This window comes from Thunnus thynnus, chromosome 7 (genome assembly GCF_963924715.1).
Source record: "Thunnus thynnus chromosome 7, fThuThy2.1, whole genome shotgun sequence".
NCBI classification, from domain to species: Eukaryota; Metazoa; Chordata; class Actinopteri; order Scombriformes; family Scombridae; genus Thunnus; species Thunnus thynnus.
In genome coordinates this window covers 23,251,630-23,279,138 of record NC_089523.1, presented here as the reverse complement: position 1 = coordinate 23,279,138, position 27,509 = coordinate 23,251,630, and the positions used below count along the sequence as shown (strand labels likewise).

The 27,509-nt window shown below is 38.7% G+C and overlaps 2 protein-coding genes across 4 annotated transcripts; both read left to right on the top strand.

Moving 5' to 3' along the window:
• The first annotated feature begins 11 nt into the window (after positions 1-11).
• taok1a (TAO kinase 1a) lies at positions 12-14,845 on the top strand. 2 transcript variants are annotated; one of them, XM_067595044.1, is made up of 20 exons: positions 12-309; positions 3,861-4,102; positions 5,561-5,632; positions 5,758-5,859; positions 5,967-6,012; positions 6,110-6,206; positions 6,319-6,432; positions 6,559-6,650; positions 6,842-6,935; positions 7,022-7,103; positions 7,228-7,395; positions 7,560-7,760; positions 7,894-8,022; positions 8,427-8,663; positions 8,764-8,892; positions 9,024-9,227; positions 9,361-9,600; positions 9,813-10,025; positions 10,169-10,351; positions 10,957-14,845. In XM_067595044.1, the coding sequence occupies exons 2-20, from the start codon at positions 3,971-3,973 to the stop codon at positions 11,491-11,493; spliced, it is 3,072 nt and encodes a 1,023-aa protein (XP_067451145.1). In that variant the 5' UTR covers positions 12-309; positions 3,861-3,970; the 3' UTR covers positions 11,494-14,845. The 2 variants fall into 2 exon arrangements, with proteins under 2 accessions (XP_067451145.1, XP_067451142.1); XM_067595041.1 differs by having other exon boundaries at positions 12-502.
• Positions 14,846-21,589: 6,744 nt separating this feature from the next.
• paf1 (PAF1 homolog, Paf1/RNA polymerase II complex component) lies at positions 21,590-27,328 on the top strand. Of its 2 annotated transcripts, none has more exons than XM_067595039.1 (14): positions 21,590-21,826; positions 23,167-23,196; positions 23,320-23,412; positions 23,505-23,626; positions 23,734-23,800; positions 23,887-23,988; positions 24,083-24,188; positions 24,641-24,709; positions 24,951-25,054; positions 25,148-25,264; positions 25,380-25,508; positions 25,759-25,864; positions 26,295-26,373; positions 26,500-27,328. In XM_067595039.1, the coding sequence occupies exons 1-14, from the start codon at positions 21,780-21,782 to the stop codon at positions 26,928-26,930; spliced, it is 1,602 nt and encodes a 533-aa protein (XP_067451140.1). In that variant the 5' UTR covers positions 21,590-21,779; the 3' UTR covers positions 26,931-27,328. The 2 variants fall into 2 exon arrangements, with proteins under 2 accessions (XP_067451140.1, XP_067451139.1); XM_067595038.1 differs by having other exon boundaries at positions 23,164-23,196.
• Positions 27,329-27,509: the final 181 nt, after the last annotated feature.

Below are 27,509 nucleotides of genomic sequence, written 5' to 3'. Positions count from 1 at the left end.
AGAGAGTTTACTGCAATAGGCAGGGCGGAACTGCTGTTTGCAGGAAGGCGGACAGTCAGCCGGAGTTACAACACAACTATAGACTCAAGTAGTTAGTTAAAATGCAAGTGTGCTAAGCCATATCCTTATTTTTCCTATCGGCATCGAGGAGAGTATCGTGGCTTGTTTATGGGTGTTTTGGAGGTGTTTGAACTTCCCTCACATTCTCCTATTTTCACGAAGGGAGGCGGCGGCGGAGCGCTCGGCAGCCATCTTTGGACCTGGCTGGGAGTGGGACTCGACTACTCTGGCACCCCAGTTACTTCAAGGGTGGGGATTTTAACCTATTATAATACACAAATCTGTATGTTAGAATCGATTGACAGCGTCAAGAACCGGAAGAATTTGGTGTACTTATTCACCGCGTCGGGAATGAAAAGGGAAAGAGCACTTTTATAATCCCAAACTGTTTTGAATTACACGACAGTCTCTGCACCGCTGAAACCTGGCCTGTCACAAGAGGGTGAGTTTCGGCTAACTGGCTAAGCTAACATAGCAAACATCACATAGGTTAGCCTGCTAATTTAGCCATCTCTAATACATGACTCTTAAAGTTGGTGTCGTTACACCTCATTTCCTGTAGATACTGAACTGTTCACGCTGTTAACACGTCGTGTATATTGCTGGGATTGTTTTATCATATGACACGTAAGTTAACTTAGCCTAGCTGACATTAAGTTTGGTGTGCAGCTAACACTACAGTCAGCTCCTGAAACCTGAAGGCATTACATGTAAGACTTCGGTAGTTTGACTTTCTTGTGAGACAGTTGAAACAGCTGTTGGAAAGTGACAACTTTTAGCTAATCCTACTTCGTGACCTCTCTAATTCCGCTTGTGTTGAAACTCCAGTGTGGTATTACCTAGCCACAGGTAACTTAGGTTAGCTTGCCATGAATACTAACAACGCAGCAGGTAAAGCTGGGCTACTACCTCTACTCCACGGGGTTGTTTTAAGGTTGTTGTTGTTGTTGCTGTTGTTTTCACAGTGTTTTTACCCACAGAGAGATTATGACTATTTGGGCCCAGTTGCCATCTTACTTTATTAATGTAAAGTAGGCCAGTGCATAAACATTTATTGCCCTAAAAGACTAAAGACATAGGTTTTTGTTGTTTTTAAATGGTTGATAAGATAAAGGACACCCTGGTGGTTGACACCTGTTTGTGATTGTGTGTTTTTTGTGTATGGATTGGTGTGCCAAAAGGAAATGACTTAAGTGACCTAAGTTATTGATTAGTTTATATGGCATGCTGTTTACTACAGGAGGTGGCAGTTGTATTTTTGTTAAGCTGACTTAGCTCTGTGTGGTTTGGGAACTTTAAAAACTGTGAATTTTTATCACTGTGGGTGAAATTGCAATGTATGTCTGAGTATTTTATACCATGGCTGCTACTGAATGTCAAAAAAATACAAATAATCAGTAGTCAAAATGCTCACCAGGCCCCATTCCTATCTCCCTATAGCTGTGCGAACAGGAAATGCTGAGAAATGCAGCAGTGAGGGCATAAATTGGGAATTCCAACCCTCCAGCTTTGTTGTCCTGTCCTGCTGCATTCTTGTCCATATGTATGTGTGTGTGTGTGTGTGTGTTAGCTGGAACGCAAAGGGTGCTTTATGAAGGTATCAGTTATCATCACTCACTTTTGTGCTCACGTATCCACAGTTGAAAATGCCATCATGAGATATGACAACAAAGCTCATTCATGAGCGACAATGTAGTAAAGAACAATGGCAATAAAGAGGCACAGTCCAACATGGTAATGAGGCTTTATTTCAGGGCCGTGGCTGCATCTGTGTGGAATAGTGAGTTGTTCAGTGTTGTTGTGAGACAAAAGATGTCTGCTTGAACTGGGGGCTGTTTCTCCCAGGCTGGGAAAGAAGTCTTGTGACTCTAGCGTCAGCTCTGCATCTGTTTGCAGCTGATCATCTGAGCCGCATGGACTCAGTAAACTTTCCTCAGTGATCTTTTACAGTCTACATCTGTATTACAGCCGTAAAGCCCATAAGAAACCATTTAATAGACAGCAGATAGTTTAAAGTTAAAGCTTGGCAGAGGAATTCTGGACCCATACTACATTCTGTCCATTTCTTTAATTTGAATGGGTCAGTTCACCTAAAATTAAAACAAACAAAATAATAAACCCACATTTTCCCTCATATCATGTCCCCTAGTAGTATCTAGTCATGCAGATAGGTTTGGTTTTATGTGGTGAGGTTTTGAGATAAGGCTAATGCACACACCCAACTGTGGATATTTTTCAGTGTTTTTACATTCAGGATAACATGGTTATAGAAGTATTATAACTATTTTGATCATCTTTTTGAGTAATTTTTAAAGAAAAAAAATCCAAATTTCTCTTGTTCCTGCCTTTTAAATGTGAACATTGTAAACATTTTCAGGTTTCTTTAGTCTGCTATGATAGTAAAGTGAATATCTTTGGGTTGTGGGCTGTTAGTTGGAGCAAAACAAGACATTTTAGGTTGTATTTTAGTCTTTGGGAAACTTGATGATTGACATTTTTCACCATTTTCTGACATTTTATAAGCCAAACAACTAATTGCGAAAATAATCAATAGTGAAAATAATCTTTAATTGCAGCCCTAGACAGTTCAGAATGATAGTGGTTCGAGGTTGGCGGATTATCCCGGGTTCCCAAGATGTTATGTTTTGAGAAGGCAAGCTTCTTTTATAGTTTTTCAGATGTAATTTTCCAAACATGGTGACAACTACAGACAAATTATTTATCTGCACTGTATTGGGATGTGGCAGCTTTGTGGATTTCTCAAAACCCAGGCAAATAAAACCTGCAAAAAACTACCTGCATGACATTTGGGTGATCTGACATTTTAATTACTTGTAGCAAGGCTGACTATATGAGCAGACGGCGTTTGGTATGTTTGAGAACATGTGTTTACCGAGTGCGTACAGGTTTAACGAGTAGACCTATCACTGGAATGCTTTGTTTCACTTGGTGAAGCAGCGTGTTGTTTCCTTGGTTTCTTTGTTCAAGCTGGAGAGCTGGAGATTGTCAGGTGTATGAGACTTTTCTTTGTATCCTCCTCACATCTGTCTGTCTACATACCAGCCACTGAAGGTGTGAGGGGAGGATGTCAGGACGCAGCCCACTGATTTCCATGCTGTACTTGCTGTTACTATGGAAACAGGAGACTTATCTTTTTCTACCTCAGGATTTCAGACTGGCCATTCTCCACACTTGTACCTGACATCATTGTTCAGTGAATGTCTCGTTTAGCCTTCCCTCACTCAGCTTATTAGGCTCTGCTGTCGCTCACATGTACTGTATATCAGAGAGGTGTGATTTCAAAAGTGTAAAGGAACTAGTAAGGTAGAAAATATGTGTGTCTTATGTTAAAGTGCTTGTTAATTCATAGGCACAGTGGATAATGTTGTGCTAGTTCACGGAGGTGTGGTTGTGTCTTGATTTTTGGTTATCATTCTGCTGAAAACAAAAACATTTCCAAAAACTTTAAAGGCGACACTCAACCCAAAATAAAATATTTTAGTATCGAATAGTCACCACCTCTAGGTTTTTGTCCTTAATGGAGAGCAACAAGTGTGATCAGCTTGAATTCATCTTGGTTACAACAGTGATTCATTTTTATGACAGAAAAACTATCAAAACATCCATAGAAACTTCTCACACCTCACCCGCAGCATATTCTACGTCTCTGCTGTCGATTCATATTCAGTGTTCATATATAGGCCCTTTCTAATTTACAGTAGCAACATATGCATACATATTTTGTCAAGGCTACATCCCTCTGCAACGCACTAAGTTTTGTCTTTCCTTTGAACCTTCAGCTCTGAACACATATGAGACCACTGTCCTGCAGATGAGCCATCGGAGGGGGCTTGTAAGTCGCTGTCGCAGACCCAGATAGTTCCTGGCGGCAGCGGCATTGCCCCCCATTATGCCCAACAGCAGTCGGGCGGGGAGCCTGAAGGACCCCGATATCGCTGAGCTCTTCTTCAAGGAGGACCCAGAAAAGCTCTACTCAGATCTGCGTGAGATCGGACATGGCAGCTTTGGTGCTGTATATTTTGTGAGTATTTCACAACATGACACAATAAGCCAAGTCAAGGCTGCAGAGCTAATTTTCTTAGTATAGCTTTTTTTCATGATCAGGAATGGATGTTGAAGTGTTGCCCAGCAAAAAGATAAAGGAGTTGAGGCTCATTCAGGTAAAATGGTAGAAACTGTAGTACAAAATACAACAAGGTACAATTATCATCAAACAGTATTAATATGTAAATAATCAAAATTGTAGAGATTTGATATTTGAGATTCTTTCATTTTTTTTCAGTGTAAAAAAAAAAACAGCCTCATCCATTGTGATTTAGTTACGACACAAAGTGTAAGGGTTGCTATAAGCTTGCACGTTTGTGCATGAAATATGAAAACATTGGCGCTCTTTTGTAACATGCTGAGTAAGCACTTTACATCAGTGAGAGTTACTGGGATGATATTGATATTATTGATTGCTTGTTTTGGTATTTGGCAAAGGCCTTTAGATCCTTTTAAATATTTCAGAATGATTTTCGACTGCCTAAAAAAGCAGAATTATTTTAGGGACACTGTCTTAGTTTGTGAGCGTAACACACTAAAAGCTTCCAGTAAACAGTTGAGCATGCACGACCTTTCCAGTAGAGCTTGGAGATATTGACAAAATCAAATATTGGGATATTGTGTGATTCCAGTGGTGTTTTTTTTTGGCCCAAAATTGAATTGTGATACGTGATATTTTGAGTTAGATTTGTGCTTGCTTACACTCTTTAATCTTAAGGAAAAGTGGGCCATATTGTCCCTGCAATGTGGATGTTATGGCCAAACAGCTAAAAGCATTAATTGCTCATGTCAGTCAGCTTAAACAGAGTGTTGTACCAATTAACAGCCTCTTGAATCTCAATTTGCTTGTCGTTGTACAATGTTACATTGCCCCAACAGCTACATTGAGTCTGCATGGTCTGCACTCTACATGTCAACTACATGTAGTCAAGTCTCTAATGTGGACCATGTATCCTTATCCATGATAGTGGTGGTGTGCCATACAGTGATTGTTAATTTGAGTTTTAATGCCACAAAAAGGCATAATTTAAGCCATAAGACAAAATTTCATGGTAACCAGAATTCTAGCCAATATGTCATATCAGTATTTTCATTATCTATTCATATAATAGATAATATTCATATCATATTATCTGCCAACTCTACTCTCTAGGATTTCAATGGGTAATCTTGACCACTAACTTTTTAGTTGCGCTTCTCTAATAGCTGCATTCTGTCTTTTGAACTGTGCGGTGACGGGATTTTAAAAGTATAAAAACACAAGTATGGAAATCAGGTAAATTTCCTTAATGACAAACTGACTTTCAGTAATATGAACAAAATTAATTATCATCATTGCCCATGAATATAGCTTAAGTTGTTAAAATTAACATCAGTAGATTCAAGTGGTTATGTTAAACCGAAGATGACAATCACCTGTATGCTTATCATTCAGGCACGGGATGTGCGGACAAATGAGGTGGTGGCCATCAAGAAGATGTCCTACAGTGGAAAGCAGTCCAGTGAGGTACGGGGGCTTTTACTCATCTATATCATGTTAACAGTCGCTTGTTGCCATGTTTACTCATGTCAGGAACTGGATATGTTGTTTTGTTTGTTGTCAAATGTATCTGCTTTTTACTGTTTTCTCAGAAATGGCAAGACATAATCAAGGAGGTGAAATTCCTGCAGAGAATACAACACCCAAACAGCATAGAGTACAAAGGATGTTATCTACGAGAGCACACTGCCTGGGTAAGAATAAAAAAAGGAGAATATTAGTGACGATGATGATGATGATGACATTCTAATCCCAGTGATTCATTAATAAAGAATTCACACAAGACATTATTTCATTGCAGCTGGTGATGGAGTATTGTCTTGGCTCAGCTTCAGATTTGTTAGAAGGTGAGTTATAACTTTGAACTTACTAGTCTCTTTTCAAGTTTATCCTTGTGACTCTTTGCTTGATTTACAATGCTGACGGTGAATGTGTCTCCTCCAGTTCACAAGAAACCTCTACAAGAAGTTGAAATAGCTGCAATTACCCATGGTGCTCTTCAAGGGTTGGCTTATCTTCACTCCCACAACATGATTCACCGGTGAGTGTTTTCAAGTGTTTTGGGAGCATGCTGGGTTGCAAGTGCTTTTGGCTCTCAGGCATTCTGTCTTCTGTGTGGAGCTGTAATAATTTCCTCTCATGTGCTATGACAGAGATATCAAGGCAGGAAACATCTTGCTGACAGAGCCAGGGCAGGTAAAACTAGCAGATTTTGGTTCTGCCTCCATTGCCTGTCCTGCCAACTCCTTTGTTGGGACACCATATTGGTATGTTGCATGTTATACGTCTCTTCTGTAATACCTTTGCAAAATTTTCATGAAATTGTCATTTACATCTTTGTATTCTGCTAAATGTTCTTGGTGTGTGTGTGTGTTTTTTTTTTTTTTTTTTAGGATGGCCCCAGAAGTAATCTTAGCTATGGATGAGGGTCAGTACGATGGAAAGGTGGACATTTGGTCTTTGGGAATAACCTGCATTGAATTAGGTAAGGTCACTGTTGTGTATGGCTTGATTATAACAGTTCATCTATTTTTACACTCATAAACATCTCAAAGCCAGAATTTATTGTGCTTACAAATTCAGTCAATGACTTATAATGTTCTGCATTTCTCTTTTTAATTTCATTTTTCTTCTCAACATCTGACTCCTTGATATAACCGGCTGCTTGGTTTATAGCTGAGAGGAAGCCTCCACTATTCAATATGAATGCAATGAGTGCCTTATACCACATAGCACAGAATGAGAGCCCAATGCTGCAGTCTAGTGAATGGTGAGTTGTAGAATTACATTTGCAAATATTGTTTCTTAAATATGATGGTTTCCATAAAGTGACTACAATTTAATCTTTCACTTTAGGACGGATTATTTCCGAAACTTTGTAGATTCTTGCCTTCAGAAATTTCCCCAGGACAGGCCCAACTCTGAGGAGCTCTTAAAGGTAAGAATGGAAAAAAAAGTTGGATGTGAAAGAGGTATGTTAGTTTTATGAGGAATCCTTATGGCCACGTATTTGTTAAAATTTAGAATATCAATGAGAGACATCTTTTGTGTTTTTCTTTCAGCATGCATTTGTCCAGCGTGAGCGACCGGAATCAGTTCTATTAGACCTGATAAATCGAACTAAGGATGCGGTGCGGGAGCTGGACAATTTGCAATATCGCAAAATGAAGAAGATCTTGTTTCAGGAAGCCCACAATGGCCCCACAACTGAGGCACAAGATGAAGAGGAGGTCTGTTGTGTTACTGTTTCAACCACTTCTGTCTTGCATCTCTCTCTTTCTCCATTTCTGTCATCTCCACTCTAGGATGGTTGTATTTTATAGTTCTATGTCAACTTATGCTATTAGAAAGCATTGTTTTAACCATGTTACTGCCATGTGTGTGTTATTTGCAGGAGCCAGAGCACAGTGTGGGTAGAACGGGTACAGTGAACAGCGTGGGGAGCAATCAATCCATTCCCAGTATGTCAATCAGTGCAAGTTCCCAGAGCAGTTCTGTTAACAGTCTAACAGATGCAGGTGATGATAAGAGTGAGGTGGACATGGAGGGAGACCACACAGTGATGTCCAACAGCTCTGTCATACACCTCAAACCGGTAAGAATGACACAACATGACTTAGTTTATTCATTTTAAATACAACATGAGACATAATTTTGGTTGCTTCAGATTGCTTTGCAGTATCTTGTTCACTGATTACATGTTTTGTGTATTTTTGCTTGTCCTTCAGGAGGAAGAGACATACAATGAAGAGTCAGAACCTCACACCCGGCCAACTGAGGCACAGTCCCCGCCTGCACACACTCCACGGCCAAAACGAAACCGCGAACACTTTGCCACTATACGCACAGCCTCAGTGGTAAGAACACAGTTACAGTATTGACAGATCAAATCAAGAGATGGCTAAAATAACTTTGTAATTTTGTATGTAATTAAAAGCAGTACCATGAACCAACTGGAAATATTTGATCTCTTTGATATACTTTTTTAAAAAACTGTAAGATTTTGTCAGAATTTCTTGAATATAATGATACATATGACAGTCTTGCATATATTGTTCATGCAAGAAAATGTCTCTCTCATTCAAGCCCATCTAGGGACATGCATTGCAGACTAGCTTAGGCTATAAATGCTGTGGTATATGGCATAAGTTCATGCTATATACTTGTCCCCATACAAATAAACATTAAGTATCATAAACAATACAGAGGGATATACATCTAACAAAAATCTAAAGAGAATCTGTATCTTGTGTCTTGCCAGCTCACCCGCCAGATTAAAGAGCACGAGCAGGATTCCGAGTTAAGGGAGCAGATATTAGGGTACAAGCGCATGCGGCGGCAGCACCAGAAACAGCTGATGGCTCTGGAAAACAAGCTGAAGGCTGAGATGGATGAGCACAGACTCCGTCTGGACAAGGAGCTGGAGAATCAGCGGAATAGCTTTGCCCAGGAGATGGAGAAACTGATAAAGAAGCACCAGGCATCCATGGAGAAAGATGTATGTTTTCATTGTATTTATGTGCTCACCTCAGATTTATAAAACAAACACTATTATTTTGCCTAGAGCTAAATGATTATGATGTTTATTTTTCATTCAGGCAAAAACATTTACCAATGATGAGAAGAAGTTCCAACAGCATATCCAGAGCCAGCAGAAGAAAGAGCTCAACAGCTTCCTAGAATCCCAGAAACGGGAGTACAAACTTCGCAAGGAACAACTCAAAGAGGTAGGGGATCCAGCTGCGTTTGTGCCCCTTACATTAGTCTCAGTTTCAGTTTACTTGTTGTTTGAAAATGGACATCAATCAGTAATATGCAGCCAGTTCTGCCAGTGACCTGCAGTTTTCTCTCCCTGTAGGAATTGAATGAAAACCAGTCAACACCCAAGAAGGAAAAGCAGGAATGGTTGTCCAAGCAGAAGGAGAACTTCCAACACTTCCAAGCAGAGGAGGAGGCCAACTTGCAGCGCAGACAGAGGCAGTACCTGGACCTGGAGTGCCGCAGGTTCAAACGGAGGATCTTGATTGCTCGCCACAATATTGAACAGGACCTAGTGCGTGAGGTCAGCACTCTCTCCTACATTATACTCTCTCCTTTGCTGCTGGGTCTAATTAATTAATGATTTGTAGTCATCCTTGGTATGTGACAATCTTATCTCATTGTTGTTTGTTGTCCCTCCATGTGCACATAATCAGGAGCTAAACAAGCGTCAGACCCAGAAGGACTTGGAACATGCCATGCTTCTGCGGCACCATGAGTCCATGCAAGAGCTGGAGTTCCGCCAGCTCAACACCATCCAAAAGACGAGAGCTGAGCTGATCCGCCTGCAGCACCAGACGGAGCTCACCAACCAGCAGGAGTACAACAAGAGGAGGGAGAGGGAACTCAGACGCAAACATGTTATGGAGGTTCGCCAGCAACCCAAGAGCCTCAAGGTGAGAACTCTGCTTGTGAGCGTGCATGTACATTTAATATTCAATAGATGCCCTCATTTCACTGGTAATAATCCTTGGTTTGAGTCCCAGATTACTGTGATTGCAAAGACCTAATTAAGATAATAACATTATGTTTCTGTGTTGCTTGATGTTTGCTTTAAACATGAAAAAATATGTCATTGTATTTTTCTTTGCATTACACCATATAACAGTCCAAAGAGCTACAGATCAAGAAGCAGTTCCAGGACACATGTAAGATCCAGACCAGGCAGTACAAGGCACTGAGGAATCATCTGCTGGAGACAACACCAAAGTCAGAGCACAAGGCTGTGCTGAAGCGTCTGAAGCAGGAGCAACACCGCAAACTCGCTATCTTGGCAGAGCAGTATGACCACTCCATCAATGAGATGCTTTCCACTCAGGCGGTGAGTCAGTGTTAGGAATGTAGAATCCTAAAGTTGTGAAGTAAGACCATGATGGTGCCTATATTGCATGTTGTCACCTTGTCAGTAATGGTTGTGTATGTATAATATACGGATCCTGATCCTGTTTGTCGTTCTGTCCTCAGCTACGTCTGGATGAGACTCAGGAGGCTCAGTGCCAAGCCCTACGAATGCAGCTCCAGCAGGAGCTGGAGCTTCTAAACGCCTATCAGAGCAAGATCAAGATGCAGACAGATGCCCAGCACGACCGTGAGAGGAAGGACCTGGAGCAGAGGGTGTCACTCCGAAGGGCTCTGCTGGAACAGAAGGTTTCTCTCTCTCTAAATTATTCACATAAGGAGATTTACATTGCGCTGCCTCATTGATTATCTGCAAGATTTGAGTTTTACAGGAACTAATTTAAAGGCCCAACACACACACACTGGATTTCAGTCATACTGGTTTATTAGGGTTGCTCAGATTGAAAGTTGGCAAAGCTATGCTGGGATTACATGAGGTCAGTGGACTGTACTCCATGCACTAATAAAGATGATAAAGGTGTAATTTGTCCAACTGTAGTGAGGAGGAGTGAGATGCCAAGCCCAGTCTGAACACAGCCATACAGGCCCGAGAAGTCTAATTATGCCGCACAAGTGAAAAAGTGAAATTAATCAAATAAGTGAAAACACCTGTGGATGTGGAGAGACTTTCAAGAGTAATTTAACAATGTGTTTGTTTTATGCATTCAAAAAGAATAAAGGACAACCCTGTACCAGCTTTATTTGTATCCAGCATGGTGAGAAACACTGAATGTAAACATAACCTTTGTTAACAAAAAAACTCCACAGGGCACTGTAAGTGTAATTGCTAACTGTGATGCAAATACTGTATAATATAAACAGTGCTGTTAAAACCATTTTTTCTTCTTCTTTAGATCGAGGAGGAGATGTTGTCTTTGCAGAATGAACGCCTGGAGCGAATCCGGAGCCTGCTGGAACGTCAAGCCCGAGAAGTCGAGGCTTTTGACTCAGAGAGTATGCGCCTGGGCTTCAGCAACATGGTGCTATCAAACATCTCTCCAGAGGCCCTCAGCCATAGCTTTCCCGGGGCTCCAGGAAGTTGGAGTCACCATCAGCAACAGCACCCATCTGGGAGCTCTCCAGGGCCACACTGGGGCAGTGGCAGTTTGGGCGCAGCATCAAGCCACCAAGGCAGCCATCACCACTATCACTCCAGTCCAGGAGGGCCACCTATGCAGCAAGGCTGGGGGCAAGGCATGCAGGGAGGTGGGGGTCCCCAACCATGGGGCCACTCATCAGCAGCCCTGGTCTCTCGCAGCAGTGGAGGTGCACAGAACAGCCCCCAAGCAATGGGGAGGACACCCTCGGGAGGGCGCAGTGAGCAGGGCATGAGCAGGAGTACCAGTGTCACCTCTCAAATATCTAACGGGTCACACCTTTCCTACACATAAATCCCCTGTCAGCCCCGGAGTCCAAGTCTGAGTACGGAGATGTAGATGCCCAACAAATGCAGCAGGACAGAGTATCAGCTGAGCTCTGCAGCTCTGTCTCTCTCTGCTACCCCCCCTGCCCCCCCATTTCTCCCATGTACAGATGTGGATGTGTGATGAAATAAATGTTGCTCAGGTCAAAAGGGCTGGAAGAGGCACAGCCCCTCCTCACAGCAGTTTATCGGCACACATGCAGATTCTTAAGTTTGTGTTAAATTAGCAGTTTGAGTGTCAACACATAATATTCCCATTTTTTTTAATTTACAGCTCCCTCTCCTACAGATTTTTTTTTAAGTATATGTTTTGTGCTATTCACAGCCATTGCTCTCATTTTGCACATGAAACACTGTTGAAAGCCTTTGACATGTGTTAATTATGTCCTCAGAAATGTGGTATCAAACAATCACAGTAAACTAATTTTGTTTAGAGAGCCCCCTCCTCCTTCCCTCACCTGGTTCATTTTCAGTTATACACTGGCCAATTCTCTGACGGTGGTTAAAGACACAGCAGTCTTGACTAAAGACGCTTTGCTGTTGTGATACCAGCCTGCTGTAATGGTCATTGTGATAAATTAGATGCCTCCTTTTTATTCAGTAGTTTTTATTTCACTTGGTTTTCCTGATCATCAGCCAAAATGAGACTTTATAAATTCAGAGCCAAATAAACTAATCTTAACTGTTTCTGATGTATGCTACAACACTACTACTGTGCCTTTTTAACCTTTTGGTTATAGAATTCAGTCTCAGATGTTTATAGTTTGATATTTTAGATTTAATTAGCAGATTGAGATCAGTGCCAGTGTTATGTTTAGTTCAGTCTGTTACACACCTGCATTCTTAGCTCCAGAGGTCCCAAATACTTCTCTCAGATTTATTATTATATTCACTGAATATGCATAAATGTTGGCTGAAGAAATAGAGAATTGTGAGAAATAGAAAATAACTTGTGCATATCAGTAACTGTATTTTTAGTTCTTTTAGAGTGGTGGCACTCTCGGGGGTGAACATGGAAACCCCTGCGTTAAGGAGAATGTCGGTGTGCACGTTCACACAAGGAGTTGTGAGGAAAAAAGGAGACTCATTGCCTTCAAAAACAATCCTAGTATTGATATGTTGATTTTATTAGTGCCTTTTAAAACTGCTGCCTTTTTTTTTTTTTTAAAGCACTTTATACCGCTAAATATTTGTAAAGTTAATATTTGACTTCTTTTCGCAAAGCACCTGGTGGATGAGTGTTTTGTTGGTACGTATGTAGTTAAGTTGAGGAGTCAAGCTAACCTGTGCTGTGATTTTTTAGGAGCAATGTCCCAAGTGCAGACAAGGCCTAGTGTATGGCAACATACAGTATGCCAGTTAAAGCATTTTTTTCCCCTTTTCTGCAGCTTTTACTGTGTTTTGAAACTGTAGCTGTTAGTGATCTCTTCTGTTTATGCTGACTTTTGAATGAACATAGGATGTGAGGATGCTGCAGGCTTTTTAGATGTGTTTTGGCTAGTTTCCACTGAACAAACTGAACCGACTTAACTGTAGAGTCCTTAATGTGCAGGCAGGTAGATTAAGGTAATTGTCATGACCATGACAGCAGGCTTGGCACTACAAAGAAAACTGCAACACAGTTTGAAATTTTTAACACCCGATAAAGCAACACTAAAAATTTAAAAGGTGCTAAGTTAAAAATGTTACACAATCTCATCATAACCCGAGAACAAGGATGACGAAATTAAGCACATGTTGATGTCATCGTAGTAGACAAATATATAAAATTGACTCAACGCACACTCTGTAAGTACAGCCAAAATGAATAAATGTGGCAAAAAGCACTTAGGTATTTCCTTTGATAGCCTCAGCAGGTCCTGTCTGAACAATTTCTGGTTCTGCTCAGTCATTTCTTTACTTTCTTCAATTTCCGCAAAGACAATTTAAAAACACCTAGTTGAATAGGCCTTTTAAGGATAACGATCCAGAGATAATGAGGATATATACTTCCTTGAACCACAAAGCTGGAGTTAAATGTTCATTTGTATATTTTATGAAAGAAAACATTTAAAAACTTAACTCAGCTTTTTAAGAAAATAATTTCTAAAATAACTTTATTTAACTGACCACACTGATATTAGCAAACCTTTCCAACTGAAAATGAGTTATCTGGACATGGCTTATTGGAAGATATTCGTGTTTTTGTGTACACAGACAAAATGCCTCATATGCATGTACAGTATTGGCTGTCATCTCCTTTAAATCATTCAGTCAACTGGCCGTCTTTGAGCATTATCACTCATCTCCATCTACTTCCTATCACATTTGAAGACACAAAAATGCTGGGGTCTTTTCTTTAAGAGGTGGGATTTTTAATTTTTCCGCACATGTATATATCCTACCTAGAAAGTATGCATTATATCAAGTTACATATGGTTTGGTCCCAAATCTCAAGATTTTTGTTCCAGCTACTGTAACACAGGATATATACATTGTTATTTCTTTTCTGATTTGTTAATATTTGGTAATGAAAAGGGGAATGTATTTATCATTATTGGGATCTTACCTTAAGTCAAAAGCCAAGGCCAAGAGTTTGAATGTTAGGCCAATCAAACCTCACCTACATGCCAACCTTAAGTTTGTATGCACACATTTTGTTCACTTTTATGTCGATGTTGTGTGTGAGGGAGTCTGGATATTGTTGTTGATCATTGTCAGTCATAAGACCTCTCCACCAACCTGGATTTTTTTTTTTTTTTTTTTTTTTTTAACTTTGATGTCAAATTTTGTCCTACTGACTGAAAGCATATGGGATACTGAATGAGAACCGGCAACAGAGAACATGGCGATCTTTTCTATGGTCAAACACTGTGCCGTACCGGAGTTGCCAAGCCCAGATACCACTGCATTGTATCATCTCCATGGTTTTACCTATCACTGGGCTGATAGAATGAAATGTATGAAACAAAAAAAAAAGTGGGTTCTGGTCTAGTGGCCAAAATAAAAAGGCTTGAAAAGATGGCGTGGTGACAAATTATGAAAAGAGATTGCATTTCTTTGAAGATGTCAGTATTCTTCTTTTGGCACATTACCACTACAACTCATAACCTGTATTAAAATGTATAGATGGTGGAACATGTTATTGAATGTCTGAGAGATTATGAAGATACTACATAAGAGATGGTAAAGTACTAAAAGTGGATTTAAATTGTGTAAAAAGATTCATAAAACAGAATAAAAATAGGATCAAATTTACTATTTTGTTTGTATTATATTTACCATTGTGTTGGCAGAGGGATATGAACAGAAATCAGCTGTAATAAAGTAATTTTAGTATATCTTGCCTTGTGTTTTTTCTTGGAGCTCATAGTATTGTACTGTATGAGTGCTTTGCTGTATACACAATATAATAATCTAAAGGACAGGTTTTTAATTTTTCTAGCCTGTCATAAAACAACAATCAGGTGCCCAAATGAACACTGAAATAGGTTTTCCTTGCTATAATCATTCCTCCTGTTCATACTGGCCATTAAAAGATCCCTCCATAATGCACTTACAATGTAAGGGGCCAATGATTGGGGCCAAATTACACAGCCCTCCTGTGAAAAAATGCATTTAAAAGTTTATCTGAGGCTAATATGAAGCTTCAGCTGTCCAAATTAGTCAAATCAAGTAGATATCTTTTAACGTTACAGTCTTTTTATTGCCAAAGTCCCTCTTTTTGTTACTATACTTCCGCTGCAACTCAATAGAGAAACACTGTCTGAGGAAACACAAAGAGGGAATTTGATACTAAAAAGACTGTAAATGTGGCAGATATCCACTTGATATTACTCCTTATATTAAGCCTCATAAAAGCTGGCACCCATCACTTACATTGAAAACACATTTGAGGGGGATCTTTTCATAGCCAGTATGAACAAGAGGAATGAAAACCTCTTTCAGTGTTCATTTGGGAACCTGACTGTTGTTGTAAGATACACTTTAAAAATTGTGAACTGTCCTTTAAACCATCATTAAGTGCAAAAAATGACCACTTTGTAATAGTGAATAATTATAATTTTAGCAAAAGGAAGTCATTGCAGTTTGGAGTGCAATCAGGTATTCCTCAGTTGTCAGCTGGATGTACGTATATCCCATATAGGCTTTATTTGACATTAGGCAATATTTGCCTGTGACAAATGTTGACTTGTTTCAATGAGCTGTAGTGTTTTACTCAATTATGAATAAAGGTTTGGTATATGCCACTAACCAGCCAGTTTCAAAAGCAAAACATTTAAGTTTAAAGTACAGTTTAAATATCTCTAAAGGGCCATTAAAACAAATAAAATGCAACTTTCTTCTAGCCAAAAAGTGATTGCAGCTCATACCTTGTTACTTGTTACTTGTTTTCTGCATCAGAGTAACTATATTTGACTCCTGTGGGTTATATTTTTCAAGACTATAAACAACCCAATCCTTTTTCACCAGTTTAAATACATCTAAAGGGTAAATAGAACCAGTAATTCAGGTTCCTGCTTGCCAAAAAGTGATTTCCTCTTTTTTTCTCTCTCTCTCTCTCTGGGTCCGTCCCTATACCCACACTTGCAGTGTTTGCAAGTAGTAAAGTGGCTGCTTGTTCAACGTATTTCCGATTACTGTCACAGTGTCCAAGTACCTGTTAAGACCACAAGAGTGTGGAGGTTAATCAGAGCTCACTGGGACACTCTTGATTAATAGGACCTGCCGTCATTCATGCAGTAACTCATCTGTAAGTACTGCTCACATTCTTTATGAAAAACTGAGAACAGATGTTTTTTGTTGGCAAACTTTCACTTATGAATCTGAAACTTAGCTAAGACAATTATAAGATTGATGATGTAAGCTTGTTTCCCATTCTTTCTGTTGTAATTTTAAACCCCAAACAGTAGATATGGATGATAATATTCATGCTAAATCCAATTTATAAACTTCTTCTCATTAGTTGACCATTGTCTGTCCTAAAACCAGCCAATAGGTATTAGAAGTGTGCATAAAGTGTGGGAGAAGTGTTGTGTGTGTTGGTATATTTTAGATGTGGGACACACTTTGCCTTCTACCTGGCAGTAGGAAACTGAAACTACAGATCATCTGTTTTTCCACTATATGCACTCTGACATTCTGGTAGGATTTGCCACTTTGTGTGTTACAGTAACTAGTGTGTTATAGTTTCTAAGCCTTGATGTATGTAAATGAATCCTTTTCCATAATAATAAATACATAAACAAATAATTAAAAAAAACACCTGGCAGTGCGTGAATTTGAGTCATGGATGTATTATATATAAGTTCTATAAAGTTCTTATTATACATCCATGCTGCAAGACTGCAAGTGTGGGTGTCGGGCCTGGATGATGACGCACCCTCTCGCTCTGGCACGACACCGGAAATATACTCAACGTGACGATACGTGATGAGCATTGTAAACAAAATGTTTTCCTAACCTGCAGAGGGAATGCCGTCTCAAGCGTCTTTCATTTGAGTAAGCACATAGTTATACAGCACGACTATATATTTATTTAAATAACGTTATAATATGTTATATATTATATAATATGGAACTGGGACAATATGTAACGTCGCGTCAAACGTAAATCAAAGTAGCTCCACTTTGATCCACTTGTGTAACTGAATTGCTGTTTTTTGCATTGGTGATGCCTTAATCACGTTAAATTTAACCTTTAATGTCAAATTCAAACATTTAATGATTAGCTGAACTAGCTACACGAACTGGGGGTTAGCTAGCATTAGCAGGCTAGCACAATAACTTTATACTGTAACGTTAGCTGCCAAGCTAGCGAGCTAGTCAACGTCATTATCACTATGACAACTTTATAACATTAACGTTAACCGACTGTAACGGTACAGAACTGAAATAACGTCGGTGTCGGTTAACTTAGCCGTATCTTTGAGTTAATTGACTAACGTTACATTAAGAAAACGCTTTGACGCTGGTATCATAACTTAGGTTTTAGCTACCAGCAAAATGTAAAAAGAAAAAAAAAGTGTTTAGCAACCGTTTTGGCAACATCAGCTAATCTATAAAATATCCAGTGGTGGAAGAAGTATTCAGATCCTTAAGTAAAAGAAGAAATACTGTCATCTATAAAAAATACTCCATTACAATTAAAAGTCCTGAATTTCCAAATGTTACTTAGTATAAAAGTATCATCAGCAAAATTAACTTTAAGTACTCATTATACAGACTGGCTTCTTTTAGAGTCATATCATTATAATATATTTTATTGTTTGTTTTTATCACCAACAAATACATGTAAGAGCATTTTAATATAGTTTATCAATGTGGAGCCAATTTAAGATACTTTGGGTATATAATAGTAATAGTACTGCATCATATTATATTAAGTGTATCATATGTTGTTTTTGTTTTTTTAACACACTTTATTTAGCTATATAGCACCTTTCACACAAAGTGCTTACTTAAAAAAAAGAAAAGAACAGGCAATTTAAACAATGAAATGTACAAAATAGCATAAAATTGAAATACTCAAGATAAGTACAAGTACCTCAAATGTGTACTTAAGTACAGTACTTGAGTAAATGTACTTAGTAACATTCCACCACTACAAATAGCCTATCTTTTGTAAATAAACCTTGTACAGTTTATATGTTACTAACATACAGTGCTTTTGTATACATTTATTGTGGCATTTGTTATGTCTAACTGTAGCTATATATTTTAATGTTACAGTTTGTTTTGTGTAATGCTAGTTATCCAGATATATTACTCACTGTACCAGTATTTTATGTGACATACTGTAAATGTCATATTCAAACATGGGGTAGACTTGCATAAACCAAATACAGTATGAGAAGAATGATGAATGAATGTACTCAACATCTAAATCATGCCAGAATAAAAAACATTTAGCATCCTTCGTTGCCTTGCTATATGCATATCAAACTTAATATTATTTATAATATTTCCTATTTTAATATTTATGCATGCATAATAAGTTTAGTAACGCACAGATGTGAAGGAAATCATGCAAAGCAAAGTAGAGAGGTCCCACACGCTGCTAGCTTACTGAAAACAGCAACATTTTGGTCATAGATCCAGATATGAACTCACAACATGAAACAACATGATTTTCAATGTTTCCCAAAATGGTTTAATACCCAGAGTTATCAAAGTGGTAATGTAAATTATATAAACTCTGTATTAACAGTATTGCAAAATCTTTAACAGTAGACAAATTCATATTGTCTTACTGATGAACCCTAATTCAAAGTAGAGGAATAATACGAAAAAGTCAGAGGAGAGATAAATACTTTAAATAGACCCAGTATATTCCAGCAGGCATCACATACTGTTCTATCTGTTGTCCTCCTTACAGATCTCCAGAATGTTGTGTGAAGTCCTGCTCTCATCACTATGGTTCCTTTTTGTCATCTTCTGGGTCGAGACGATAAGTGTGTGGCTGTTTCTCTCCATGTTCTACCAAGACCGGGCGTTGTACCACTGGGGAGATGGGTAAGAGATGTGTTCCTTGGTTTTTCATACTAACCCTGCAGTGACTGGTTTTCCCATCAGATATCTAACTGTGTTTCCCCCACGAACACTCCATCGATCTCATCTAAAGCTGAAACAATTGAATGAATCGATTAGTTGATTGGGAGAAAATTAATCTGCATCACCTTTGATAACTGATTAATCATTTGAGTATTTTTTAAGTGACAATATTTGTTAGTTTCCATCAACATCTATGATATTAAACTAAATATCTATCTTATAATATAATTTTAGATTATGCCCACTTTATAGAAATAATGATGCACATTTTCAATCTTTTCTGCCTTTTTATGAACAAAACTGATTAATAAAGCCATAATCTCGTCAGTAAAGTCATGGGAGTGAAGAGAAGGTAGAATGACATGCAGTGAAATTAAAAACAACCCAATTTTCTTGATAAGACCCAAACTTAAACCTTAAGGGTCCTCAACCCTGTCCTGAACTGATGGATGGAAAAACACTTAAGAGCTAATGGACAATGTCCATAATGGAATCAGTGTGTGTGTACACGCTTCATGGGTTAGTGAGCGTATGTTCTTTTAATGGAGCCATTCTTTTGATGTTGCAGGGTATTTGCAGATGATCCTGGGCAGATGATATACATGTTGAGCAGGTAGGAACTTTGTTTTGACCTTGATGAATCAAGTTTGTAAGATTTGTTTTGCAGTATGAGCTTCGTGTCTCTGTGTGCAAGGTATAATCTTTTGTCTGTCTCCACAGAGTTGATGATACTCATACACAGAGGGAGATGCAGACCTGAGACAGAAGAAGATCAAGGACTCCTCTAAAAAGGACTCTGAATAGACGGCGGTTGCAGTTATGTGACTCGAGATGAAAAGCAGTAGCTGTTTCCTTTGCACTGACTGCCTTGCACACTGATGTGCACAGTCCTTTATAACATAGGTAAATATAGTAGGTCCACTTTGAAAAATAGGTGGAGGAGAGTTGTGGCATGAACATAGAAGGAGGTGCTCGATGAATAATGTGTATAACACCCACCGCTGTAACATTTATATTTTCACTTTCACATTTTGGGGAAGCTAAATGAGGGTAGCGGCAAATGCTTGGGTTACAAAGGATGATTTCATCCATGCATTTTTCTATTATTTCATTAAACTACATTTTGAGACTTGCACCAAGATGGTGTTTTGATCATACAGCTGCTCTATGCAAGTAAAGTTGTTGCTATCTTCCAGCTATATTTGTGTTTTGAAATGTCAGATCGCAGTAAATCTGTTATCAGCTGGGCACATGAATGTTATGAACAATTGTCAGATGTTTTGTTGTATGTTTGATGTCACAGCAAGAGAAAATATGAATATGGAAGGTGGTGGAAGTTTGAACCCCAGAAAGATGATCATGGGTTCATAATGTGGTTTATGGGTTTACAATACTTTTCACAAAATAACCCTCAAACACATTAGACAAACTCTAAACAGGATCAACATACAGTAACATTTTTTTTTTGTGTCTAAAATGGGAAAATAAAAGTGAAGAGAATGAACTCCATGATAGGAATACTCTCTCAAAACAGTACTGTTCCACCCAGTAAATTAAATAAAAGTGAAATATTACTCTAAAAATATATAACCTTTTGCAAGCCTGTGAGATTACTGGTCTGTCCAGACATTGTTGTAATCCCTTTTGCTCTCTGTCATTGAAGGGATTTGCTTTTAAAACAAAATCAATGTAAAGTTTTGGTTTCACTTTGTATCTGAGGCAAAGATATGTTGTTTTGTATGAATATACCGAATAAATTTAAGTATTTTCAAGCCATGCTTTTGTTGAGTATCAAAGGTTTCAAGTCAGATGTCCATATGAACACTGAAACAGTCAATGCTCGTCACTGTAATCATTCCTCCTGTTCATACAATAAAGTATTTCTTATCTTATACTGGCTAATAAAAGATCCCCTTAAAGTGTACTTTCAAAGTAAGTGATGGGGACCAAAATCCACAGTGTGTCCATACAGTCATTTTGTGCAAAAAAACATTTAAAAGTGTATCTGAAGCTTATATGAGGCTTCAGCAGTCTGAGTTAGTCATATCAAGTGGATATCTACCATATTTACAGTCTTTTTAGCATGAAAGTCCCTCTTTGTGTTTCCTTGGAAAGAGTTTCTCTGTTGAGCTGCAGTTGAAGTATAGTAACAAAAAGAGGGACTTTGGCACTAAGAGATGTAACATTTAAAGATATCTACTTGATTTGGCAACTTTGGATGGCTGAAGCTTCATATTAGCTCCAAATAAACTTTTAAATACAATTTTGCACAGAATGAGGACTGTGGATTTTGGTCCACATCACTTACATTATAAGTGTATTATGAAGGGATCTTCTAATGGCCAGTATGAGCAGGAGGGATGATTTAACCAAGAAAAAACAATTTCAATGTTCATTTGGGCACCTGACTATTGTTTTAAGACAGAACTGAAAAAGTGTTAACCCGTCCTGAAAGTACACACTAACCTGTATTCCTCACATGCCACAACAGCAGAGGTCGCTCACAGTAAAATAAATGCTCTCCAGCTTTGTAGTTCCGGGTCACCGTCCTGTCCTGCCGGGACAAAATAAAGCAGTTACAGTTACACTTTGTGATGGGAGGTCAGATTTAACGGCTCTATGTGGCGTTATTTGGGTTGAAGTGTTCACTGGACGTATTTGTGTTGATTATTTGTAAAAACAAAGAACTTTGCATTCAGTTGTGAGCAGTTTGTGATCAACATGGCTCCAACGATTCAGACACAAGCTCAACGGGAAGACGGCCACAGGTAAAAAAAAAAAAAAAAGAAGCTTTCACAAGTTAGTTAGCTGGTTGTTAAGAGTTGAACAGTTTTCGTTCATGCTATCGAGTTAAGGGTACAACAACGACGACTTGTTAATTATATGGGGGCTCATTTGTCAGTTGTACATAATGTTAACTTCAGCTAATAATTCCAGTTAGCGTTAAACAAACAAACAAGCTAACTGAAAGTAAAGTTACCTCATGCTAACCTTCTCACTACGGTAACTAAACATAACGCACTAAACTTATCATGCACTATATGATATAGTACCAATTAACTGACTTTAAACTTCGTCTTTCTAGCAGTAATTTCGCGTTAAAGCAGGGAAAATCAAATAGCTAACGATGTTTTCCTGCTAAACGTAACGTTAGTGCAAGTTAGCCGAGGTTAGCCAGCCACAATGCTAACAGTAACGTAATGTAAATATCCCAAAAAAAAAAAAAATATGGCAGTATTTAAATTCTGAAATCCCCATATTCCTATGAAATATATTTTCATCAAATCTTTTTGATTCAATAATTCATGTGATCCAAGTGTCAACACCAATGCCAGCAGTATAAAGCTCTCAGGTACATTACAGTATCTCACCCCTTTAACAACCCATTTTAACACAGAAGCGAGATGATAAAAAGTATTTAGAGACATGACAATTCGTGCCTTGCGAGGTGAACATACTCTTATGTAATTCTTTATGAATTAAATATTCCTTATTTTTTCAGAATATGCGCAATACATTTGTAAAAAGAGAATTAGTTATGCAGTTTTAGCTGGCCTAAAACTATGATAATCAGTGGTTTTCCCCAGTGATATTCTATTTATGAAAATGTAAACATGTATCTACAATTATCAGTCAAGAGTTAGGACACATCCATTCATTCAATGGTTTTCCTTTATTTTTACTATTTTCTACATTGTAGAACAATAAAGAAGACATCAAAACTATGAAATAACACATATGGAATTGTGTAGTAAACAAAATGTTTCATATTTTAGATTCCTCAAAGTAGTCACTGTTTGCCTTGATGACAGCTTTGCACACTATTGATAATATTTTTACCAGCTTCATGAAGTAGTCGCCTTGTGCCTTGACAGGTGTGCCTTATTAAAGGGTAATTGGTGGACTTTCTTGCTTTAATGCTTTTGAGACCATCAGCTGTGTTGTGCCGAGGTAGTATTGGTACGCAGCAAATAGCCCCAAATTGTGAAAAACACAGTTGGAAAATACTCATTACCTCTTCCTTGAAATTATTTTGTCACTGCGTAGCAGTAGTTTATGAGAGAGGGTAATAACTTGTATAACAGATTACTATTTTCTCTTTCAGTAGGCAGTCATCTCACAGAACAGTCCCAGAGAGGTGAGTAGATTTAACATGTTAAGTATTTGCTGTTATGTACAGTTTTTTTATGTGTGCCTCCATTGAAGTGGTACTGAGGTATGTGAAAATGACTTTTGTCCTCTAATTTTCTGCTAATGACAGGTCAGGAGTGGTTTGTCGGGTGAAATACTGCAACAGCCTGCCTGACATCCCCTTTGACCCAAAATTCATCACATATCCGTTTGATCAGCACAGGTAAATACTCTCACCCATCTGTCTCCATGTTCATTATGTATGGAGTAGATAAACACAGACACAGCTTGACACATGATTTTCTGTTGTGGTAGGTTTGTACAGTATAAAGCCACCTCTCTAGAGAAGCAGCACAAGCATGAGCTCCTGACCGAGCCAGACCTAGGGGTCACCATCGATCTCATCAACCCAGACACCTACCGCATAGACCCCAACAGTAAGTCATCATCCATTTGTGGTCATGTGCCACATCAAATTCTTTTTAGAGACAACACTGGATTATTAAATGTCCGTGAAGACTGAACCTACCTTTTAAATTGTCAGTACTGTTGGATCCCGCTGATGAAAAACTGTTGGAAGAGGACATCCAGGCTCCGTCCAGTTCTAAGAGGTAAAACTACAAAATATGCAGTTTTGTGTTGTTACAGATCCATCGGGAGATTTTCTATTTAGAACCTTTTTCTTCTTCTCTTAAAGATCACAGCAGCATGCTAAAGTGGTCCCATGGATGAGAAAGACAGAGTATATTTCTACAGAGTTCAACAGATACGGTGTCTCCAACGAGAAAGTGGAAGTCAAGTAAGTTATATAAATGCATTTACCTTGAAATCATCTAATAGCAGAAAGGTGCATCATTTTGTGTGTGTAACCTAAACATGTTTTGTGTTTTTAGGATTGGAGTGTCTGTCAAACAGCAGTTTACAGAGGAAGAAATCTACAAGGACAGAGACAGCCAAATTTCTGCCATTGAGAAGACATTTGAGGATGCACAGAAATCGGTGCGTGAAAACAGTACTAGACAGCAACAAGCAACTTTAAGACTAAAATGCACATTTGGACATCTGGGAGTTGTGGTAACATTTCTGCTTAAAGAAATGATATTCATAATATGCATAAATCATTTTATATTCATGCAAACAACTTCTTTTCTTACTACATAATGTGTACATACAGCTTTAGTGGCACCCTCAGAAAATTAATCACAGAAAATAGAACTGTCATATGTATACTGTACATTTTTGTGGCACACACTTATCATCATCTTTGTTTTCTTTTCCTGCTCTTCTTGACATGCCAGTTATTTTTGCACCATTGTCTGTAGGAGAGCCTCGCTTTCAATATATTTCATTGATTAAATGTAATGAATTTTTCACAGATGCCTTTCCAAGATGGCCTAAGTGGCAACAGTCTAACGCACGTATCTGAAAAGTGTTCTTTTATTTCTCTACAGATTTCACAGCATTACAGCAAACCCAGAGTTACTCCTGTGGAGGTACTGCCTGTGTTCCCAGACTTCAAGGTAAGCTAGCTACTTAAACAAAATAACAAGTCACTTTATTGACCTTTTAGAATCTGTGGATGATTTTTAAAATACATACCATAAGCTGTTTAAACTCATAATCCTTGGTTTTTGTTAAAAATATTTAGTCACTTTGAAATCCTCAGAGTATTCCTGAGGAGTCCAGTTACTCCAAGATGTTCATGGTAATCACTGGCACTTTCTGGGTTAAGATAATCATTTTTGTACGCTGTTTCCCCAGATGTGGATCAACCCATGTGCTCAGGTCATCTTTGACTCTGATCCTGCACCTAAAGACATATCAGGACCAGCAGGAGTGGAAATGATGTCTCAGGCCATGATCAGGTATCTACAAAATATCTGTTGTGTTGACTTGTGTATTAACAGCAACATTGTGCATAAACACTAATTTACTCTCTGTGTCACTCTGCAATACAGAGGTATGATGGATGAGGAAGGAAATCAGTTTGTGGCCTACTTCTTGCCCAATGAAGAAACACTTCGCAAGCGCAAGAGAGATTGTGAGGAGGGTGTGGATTATATGGCAGAGGATCTGTAAGTAAAATATTACATCAAGTTTGTATAATGATTCAATAATCACTTTTCCTGTTTAAACCTCTGTTAGAAGCGTACCAGTAACTATCATTTCATTTCATTTTCTGTGTTTCAGGTATGATTACAAGATTGCAAGGGAATACAACTGGAATGTGAAGAACAAAGCTAGCAAGGGTTATGAGGAGAACTACTTCTTTATCTTCAGAGATGGAGATGGTGTTTACTACAATGAGCTGGAGACAAGGTAACTTACTGATCAGAAGAGACTCCTTTTGTTGTTGCACCTCAGTATAAAGTGGATGATATATACTTTAAAGGAAATACTTGAAGCTGGTGTGTTTGGATTGAGTATGTGTAGTGTAGTTTTAGAAGTGTAGAAGGTTTTGGTATCGGTGGTGATGTCAGAAACAAATACACAGATCACCAGGATACATTGGGCTTTCATAGAAAAGTGTCAGGCTGTGTCCTCTGACAGCTTTTGCTCTGACCTGCAGGGTGCGTCTGAGCAAGAGGAGAGCCAAGGCTGGAGCACAGTCAACCACAAACGCTGTGCTGGTGTGTAAGCACAGAGACATGAATGAGAAAGAGCTTGAAGCCCAGGTGAGTGTTACCTTCCCCTTTGTTTTTTGCGCTGTATACTACTGATTGGACTGCAGTTTGTTGGTGGAAGGATTCATTCAAATTATGATTGGTGAATGAGTTATTAGTTTATGATGAAACAAAGGAGTACAGAAAAATCATAGAGAAAAGATGCAGTATTGATTTTTAAATAGATTTCTATTTTAAATACAAATATTTAACATTATCTTGTTGTAGAGCACAGGAGTACCTGTTTGGGATTTGTGAATAACATGTTAATATTTACAATAACTGCTATGTGGTCCGTGTTTCATGTATCTTGTATTTAAAAATATGCCTCAACCAATCAAAATGTATGATCTATAATAGTGCTAGCTATAAGCTTAGATTCTTAATCATTCTCTGGACAACAGGAGGGCACTGATGACATTTCCTTCATTGTAATTCTCAGGAAGCACGTAAAGCTCAGCTGGAGAACCATGAGCCAGAAGATGAAGAAGAAGACATGGATAAAGACATGCAGGACTCTGGTCAGTTTTCTTTTCTTCTCTACCACTGCAAATCTCATCACTATACTTTTATTGGTTTGGCTACCTGCTGCACTGTAGTAATACATACTAAATGTTTTTATTTGAAATTTGAATTATTTTCTCCAGGTGATGACAAAGACAAAGGCAGCGGCAGTGAGGCAGAGAACTCTGGCAGCGATTCCGACCGGGATGATGATGACCGGGAACAAAGGGGAGAGGACGAGGACGAGGACGAGGACAGAGGAAAGAGAAGGAGGAAAGCAAGCGGCAGCGGCAGCGAGAGCGGCGAGGACAGGGCCAGGGAAATGCGAGACGAGGAAGAGATCTTTGGCAGCGACGACGACAGCGACGACAACGAGCCCAAGAACTCAGCCAGGAGCAGCGGGGACGAGGGCAGCGGAAGCGAGGACGAAGGAGGCAACAGAGGAGGCAGCAGGAGTCGCAGTGCCTCTCCGGCGCATAGCGACCGCAGCAGTGACCATTCAGAGGCCCGCGCGCAGAGCGGAAGCGGAAGTGACAGAGGCTCAGACTCCAGCGATGCCAGTGACAGTGAATAAGATCTGTGGTCCGGACAGCGTGGAGATGGCCACCTATCTTATCTGTATGTGCAGTTCCAAACATGGCAGCGTTATGCTGTCGCTGTCCCTTTATACTAATTCGGTCTGGGGCTGTAGCCTCTCAGTGATTGCAAATATCAAATTAAATTTGTGTGCGAGATGCTCATTACTTTTGGACTGGGTACATCTCTCTTTATTACAGTTTTTATTTGTAGATTTAGCTCACGCACTAGTAGCTGTTTGTATACCATTCCTCTGTTTTTTGTCTGTCAGATATTTAGTACAGGATCGTGTAACAAAAAAAAAAAAAAGTCTTTGTTCTCTCAGCTTTTCACACGTGATTGCGTTATGGCTTTGAAACTGATAATAATAAAATGCAGGTGATGTTTTTTTAAGAATCTCAGTGGTCAAGTTATTTGTTTTTCTTAATTGAATTGATCTAGTATTTAAAATCAGTCCATAAAGCACAAGAGTGTCTGTGCAACATTTTAGAATACTTAAATATTCGATTACTTTTTTTTTTTTTAATGCACAGTTGACAATGTTGTTAAAATACAATGCAATCAATACAAATTGATT

What these genes read in the sequence shown, in the direction of transcription:
- taok1a (XM_067595044.1), top strand. Translation starts at nt 3,971, where the DNA reads ATGCCCAACAGCAGTCGGGCGGGGAGCCTGAAGGACCCCGATATCGCT. An exon ending in AGGCATCCATGGAGAAAGAT is followed by an intron (nt 8,664 to 8,763) that starts GTATGTTTTCAT and finishes TTTTTCATTCAG; the next exon opens with GCAAAAACATTTACCAATGA. An exon ending in GGGCTCTGCTGGAACAGAAG is followed by an intron (nt 10,352 to 10,956) that starts GTTTCTCTCTCT and finishes CTTCTTCTTTAG; the next exon opens with ATCGAGGAGGAGATGTTGTC.
- paf1 (XM_067595038.1), top strand. Translation starts at nt 21,780, where the DNA reads ATGGCTCCAACGATTCAGACACAAGCTCAACGGGAAGACGGCCACAG. An exon ending in CACAGAACAGTCCCAGAGAG is followed by an intron (nt 23,197 to 23,319) that starts GTGAGTAGATTT and finishes TGCTAATGACAG; the next exon opens with GTCAGGAGTGGTTTGTCGGG. An exon ending in ATGTCTCAGGCCATGATCAG is followed by an intron (nt 25,055 to 25,147) that starts GTATCTACAAAA and finishes TCTGCAATACAG; the next exon opens with AGGTATGATGGATGAGGAAG.